At 41.4% G+C, this 6,000-nt stretch overlaps 1 protein-coding gene across 3 annotated transcripts in view; it reads right to left on the bottom strand.

The window, feature by feature from the left end:
• stim1a (stromal interaction molecule 1a) overlaps positions 1–6,000 on the bottom strand; it is a 46,593-nt gene extending 40,593 nt beyond the window's left edge. For all 3 annotated transcript variants that reach the window (XM_014163419.3, XM_014163418.3, XM_014163417.3), the window contains exons 1-2: positions 5,412–6,000; positions 4,753–4,876 (exon numbers count right to left, since the gene is read on the bottom strand). In XM_014163419.3, the coding sequence (XP_014018894.1) occupies positions 4,753–4,864 (112 nt within the window). In that variant the 5' untranslated portion in view covers positions 4,865–4,876; positions 5,412–6,000. The remainder of the gene's footprint in view (positions 1–4,752; positions 4,877–5,411) is intronic.

The raw sequence follows: 6,000 nt of genomic DNA on the forward strand, positions 1-6,000 counted from the left end.
CCATTTGTTCAAATACCCATAGTAACCTGGGAGCTTTGCTGCTCACAGCAGAAAACCATAGGGATGCTAAATTTAGCTGAGCGTTAACTAAACCTAGCAAGAGGTTATTTATAACCAGGCTGTGTCCAGCTGTATGGTTACATTGGAGAATGGTGGTGAGGGTAGGAGTTTGCTTTCTTTTCAACAGTGTAACCTGAGTGTTGCCTACACTCAATGTGACAAGGGTGTTGATATGTCATCAATCCCAGTGCAACACGTGTGTAGGGAAGTAGAGTTCTAGTGAGGGAAGTCAATGACCAGGGGGAACTATGAGGGCAAAACATACAAATCATGATTCATTACTAGGCTGACGTCATTTTCCTTTCCCTAGCCTACTAGTAGGCCTATTAAATTAAGTGTCCTTTAATATAGAGCACATGGAAAAATTCTATAAAAATGTGATTCTATACATGACTTGTGAAAGTGTAAAAAATGTCCCTCGTCATGTTTTCCCGACTACGAGGAAGATTTTTACGCACTTAACCCCAACATATCTTCAAGTTTTAACCCTCATTGTAAAGCCCAAGCTATGTTCTTGCTTTGATAAATAATAATCTTCAGAAATAACTTTGTCATGTGAATAGTGATTAAGTCCGTCCCTCATTAAAGGTCAACCCTGTTACATGAACTGAACTCTGGTTTTAATATGGTGAGACAAGGCCTATTCCTTTTTTAAATGATTTTTCAAAAGAAACATTGAACATCTAATAGACAAATAACAGTGTTATTTGAGCTGGTTCTACTCTTTCTAGTGGAAAACTTGTAGAGCATAACACGTAAACCCTGTCACCAAAAACAACTTAGTCGTTTGAAAGTTGTATAAAATCGTGTTACATGCTGGGAGTATCTCTGGGTGTCGTTATGGTTCTGAAATTGTTGTGTTGCATCTAAGCCTGCCTGGCCTGCAGTCTTCCCCCCTCTCCTGGGGGATTAAAAACCCTCAGCAGATCACAGATAAGGCCTTGCTTCAAGTCACAGGAAAGCCTTGTTTGGCCTGAGCTGCTGTCTGCAGACATTCTGGGCTGTGTGCAGGAGCATGACCAAGGCTGCCTCTAAGCCACAGAGATTTTCAGTGTAGCCAAGTGTCATTTCAGAAAGCGTCAATGTTCTAAGTTTCAAGTTCACAATCTCAGGTCAAAAGAATGTACCTTCTATCTCTTTGCAATGTAGTCTACATGATGAAACAGCAGGGTAAAAAAATAATTTTTAAAAAGCATGCAAAATGGCTGAAAGAATTCATAGCATAGTCCCTAAATGGGAAAAAGCTTACCAGATAGAGCAAAGCTAAGAGTCTGCAAAATATTCCTGCTTGTATGACTGTGGGTTATCCTGCCCAGAAATCAGCCCAAAACAAAGAGTCTGCTAAATATTCCTGCTTGTATGACTGTGGGTTATCCTGCCCAGAAATCAGCCCAAAACAGAAATGAAATAGGGCATGGCCTAGATTAGTACAATGTCTTCAGTTCTCACACTAAGAAACGTGATATTAGGTTTATTCCTGTGTGGTGCAATCTATCATGAGGAAGCACACAAGAGTGCATGTGTGTGTTTATTTCCAGCTTGCTCTCCCATTTGCTGCACAAGGCAACTCGTAGTATTACAATACTAGGCATTAGGCAAGACCTACCCCGATTGGCCCATGCAGAGTGCAACTTACAGGCATGAGTCAGCATAGCATAGCACAGCACAGGACAAGGCAGCCAGGCGCTTCTCTGGCATGGAATACTGCTGCAGATTTATTTATGACAAAGACTTAATTAAGGCAGCAAGGGCTGAACAGAAAATGGCAACAAAGCCAGAAAAGTGAAGCTGTGGAATTGCACTCTATCAAGCAGCCTAGCTGTAGGCAACTACAGAAAAGTGGTCAACTGTTAAACTTGTTTGGATCCACAAAAGTCACTATACCCCGACCGGTCAAGATCTAGAGCAAGCCAGCCAGAGGCTATGACAGGTGGCCATTGTGGAATCAATTCTATAATACCCAGGCATATCAACAAGCACCACAGCTGACACCCTGTGAGGATGATGGCACATCCTCACCTAAAGACTCATACATTCCCCATTGTGTGTGTGTGTGAGACTGTTCATGTTTATTTGTTAAAGCGCCCAGTTTTGCAGTCATTTTTCATATCCTACCAGTCAAACGTATATTCTGCTACAGTTGTGTGTAATTATATGTGAGAAATGTGTTGAGTCAGGATTGGCGAATAAGATAATTGTAGCCACTCCCACCCATTTAAGTTGATTGAATACAGGTATATGTGGTTCTGAGAGGCAGTGAGAGTAGTTGAAAGCAAGAATAGAGAACATGTTATGCTCTTACCTTTTCATCCTTGTTTTAGCTCAAATCCTGATGTTAACCATAGATGTATACAACAATCTATTTTTCAAATAAATGCTCAATTTTGGAGTAAAACTGTTCCTAACTTCAAGAAGCCTTTATGTGCAGGAGGGTACGGCCAACTTAGTTACACACCCTCCCACTCTACTGGGAACTCCAACAAGAAAATAAAGAAATTAATCAAAAAGTGTAAGTAGGCTACAACAAGCTGCTAATCCATCAACTGATGTTCTGTCAGGTTGTCCATAGCTGCTTGTTAAGACATGTTAACATTCTTTGGCTGTAAAGCCTTCTCTTCAACACATACAGGCAGCAGCATATGGCACAAAAATGTGCCACTGCACTGCAGCAGAAAGTGGGGTGGAGCATTTCTGATCAAAAACAGTATTTCCTCTGCCATAACTAGGCTCTACAACTGCAATGGAAGGCACCGAATCTCAAACATCTATAGTGGCAGCTTGACTAAAGTCACACCCCTATCGGTCCCCATTTCAGGTGCAATGAGTATCCTATCTGAGCAATCTTGTGCTCGCGTACAGCCTTTAGCAAACAGAGTAACCGAAGCTAATAGGCCTACTACTTAGACAATAACAATGCAGCTCTAAATGAAAGCCTCCTGGCTAATATGGCTCCAGATTACCAAATAACAAAGCCTTTTCAGGTCAACCTGTTCTTTAATTCAACAATCTAACAGCATAAATCTTGCTGGGGGGTCCAAATCAACCCACGTAAGTCAGTATGCTGAACACAGCTAGCCTATTAGATACAAGTTTAAGTCTAAAACCCAAGGGTGTGGTGGTGCTGGTTAAAAAGTAACTTTTTGGGCTGTTGTTTTTTGTGCATTTGAAAATACCAGAGTGTCTACATTCCAGAAGTGCAACCCAGTACTTCTTCAGCAAACACGGCCATATTGAAAAACGAATGACGTTTATCACCTGCAGCTCTCACACCCCCTCTTCCTCATTTGGTTTGCAAACAAGATGGATATTAAATATTTACATACTAGACTACCTTTTCAAAGAGGTTTAAGTTATCTAACCCTCTGTGTATTCACTTGTAGAAGACTGAACACACACTTGCCCTCTGCACCACTCCACTGGTGTAATCACTGCTTCCGTCCTGACTCGAGGATGCCCAACCAGGCTTACTGTAGCAGGCAGTAGTCAACCCTCTCCAGGCCCCGAGTCTCTTCATCACACAACCCTCTCCAGGCCCCGAGTCTCTTCATCACACAAATGCCACAAGCTAGTTAAACTGTTTCTGAGCACAGACAATAGCCTATACATTATGTATGTGGGTAGCTAGGCAACGTTCACTGAATGTCTCACCACCAACAGGTCCAGCAGACCACTACAACAGTCTTCAATGTTTTACCCCAAATAAAATCTTTATTGGAGATGGGTGACTGTGACAGCCAACATGTATCACTCCATGACTGGGCCTGTCCAATTCAGCTGAAGCCTTTACACAGTCTGGCCTCATTGCATGACGTCAAATCAAAAGACCTCTCAAGTAGAGGCACAATTACTGTAAGTGGTATAGAATAGGCTAACTTTCAAAAGTCATGGCCGAGAGTTGTCTTCAAAGCTATTGTTATACATTTCTAAATGTCTCCATTTTTTAGGAATAGGCCTACAATAGTTAAGGGCTCCTTGGACAGGAAGCATAGCACTACATGATAAACTACAAATGCCACAAGTTCAACATCAACACTGTTCATGTGCAATCATAGGAGCCCTGTATAAACAGTGATGATAAAATGATGGGCAGGCACCCAATTCACCCACAGCTGTATAAATATGATATGACTTTATTATACATACGCGCCCAAAATGGAACAGAAGAGGAGACTGGTTTGGTCTAAAACTAACAATGAATAGGCTAGGTGGAGCATACTACTGTAGCCGACATGAGGCTTAGACACCTATATGATGCTCCTTACATTTTGCTAAGTCCCAAACATCTTCAGTGTCACTTTGTTTAGTTGAAATAACTTATGACAATAGTTTCACACATTCCACCTTGGAATTACATTGAATGCTGTGGCAAAACTAGTGACGATGAGTAAAATACATTTTTGACTGACTTGTCAAATCGACAAGAAAAAAAACACTACCAAGATGCACGACTCCCTGACGTGACTGTGCCCTGACCACCCGAGGACAGAGCTTAATGGAGAATGCATACCCTAACTATTCTCAGCATGGCTGCATTTAGAGCTGGCACAATTTCTTAATACAAAACTGGTACAGGAGATTCTAGTGCACTGATAATGCAACAAAAGTTGACAAGTGACCAATTTTGATCATTTTGTGTATTGTACTTGCAGGCGTGTCATAATGTTTGGACATTTCTCAATTATATTTACATACCTGACACACCATTATCAATATGATGGTGGTCTGAGCTGGCTTGGACCGTCCAACTTTCACTCAGGAGGCATAAGCATACAATCCACAAGGTCAAAGATTTGCTGAAATCCATAATGGAGGTTTGCTAGGAAGAGGGTGGAGAAGAAAAGTTTTTGTGACATCTCACATGTATAACGTTAGATACTGTACTAGCCTAGTGATTTAACTATGACTGAACTTCAGATTTCAAACCAATGACTTCAATTATTATTACAATCTAAAAGAACTAGCTAAAAAGTGTCAAATGAGAGCACATCGGAAACTTGACAAGCAAACTATCATCGGACAAGGAGGGTTGGTAGCCCATATCTGGGACATTAACTTGGCTAGTTACTCAGTATAGAAGTCACAGAGCCTGTACTATCTGCCGCCAGCCCCTAACAAAATGACCATAATACTACTAGCAAACAATTAACATGTTTAGCTATTTCAATAAAATCAGTACAAGACAATATTAGCTGGATATGGATCACAAGGAATCATAGTTAACAGCAAAAAATGGCTGGCTAACCAACCTTATCAAAACATAAATGAGTTTGACAGCCAGGCCTGAATAGCGATCATAATCGGGTCGGTTGTTTCATGATTTTCTAAGTAGGCATTCAATTGTAGTTATTTACCTTTCAAGACTTTTGCATTTGATGCTCTTATTACAACTCTCGTGGTTACAGTAGAATCAAAGGCACGTCATCAATCGTAGGTCCAAACTGTAAAGAGAAACCCCTCTGTACTCCATGGATAAAGAGCTAAATTAGTTGGCTAGCTGCATATGACAAATGATTTTCCGCTCTGTTTAGCCCGCTAATGGCAATCCAAGGCAAGGCCGAGGTGGTCGACTAACACAGACACTAGGATAAAGATAACTAAGTAACGTAATGGTTAGGGCCGCGTCTTCAGCTAGCTCACCAACGCACTTGCACAGCAGGCTTCAGATCATTGTCAGCAGCTAATCATAGCACACGAGCTATACACAATGACAGAACGCGAGCCAATCCGTCCTCTTACGTCAATTTACTGGATAAAATACACTCGAGTAAGGAGAAAAGTACTTATGATTGATTCAAACACAGAGCGGTTGTCATCCACTAACTACATGTCTGCTACAGCTGGTTCCCCCCCCCCTCACACTCAAAAAAGCTTAAACTCCTGGCTTTGGAGCTGACTCGTTCAATTCTCTGGACTGGGTTGCTTCACCTGTGAATCAAGCAA

Source organism: Salmo salar, chromosome 20 (genome assembly GCF_965601325.2).
Source record: "Salmo salar chromosome 20, fSalSal1, whole genome shotgun sequence".
Taxonomy (NCBI): Eukaryota; Metazoa; Chordata; class Actinopteri; order Salmoniformes; family Salmonidae; genus Salmo; species Salmo salar.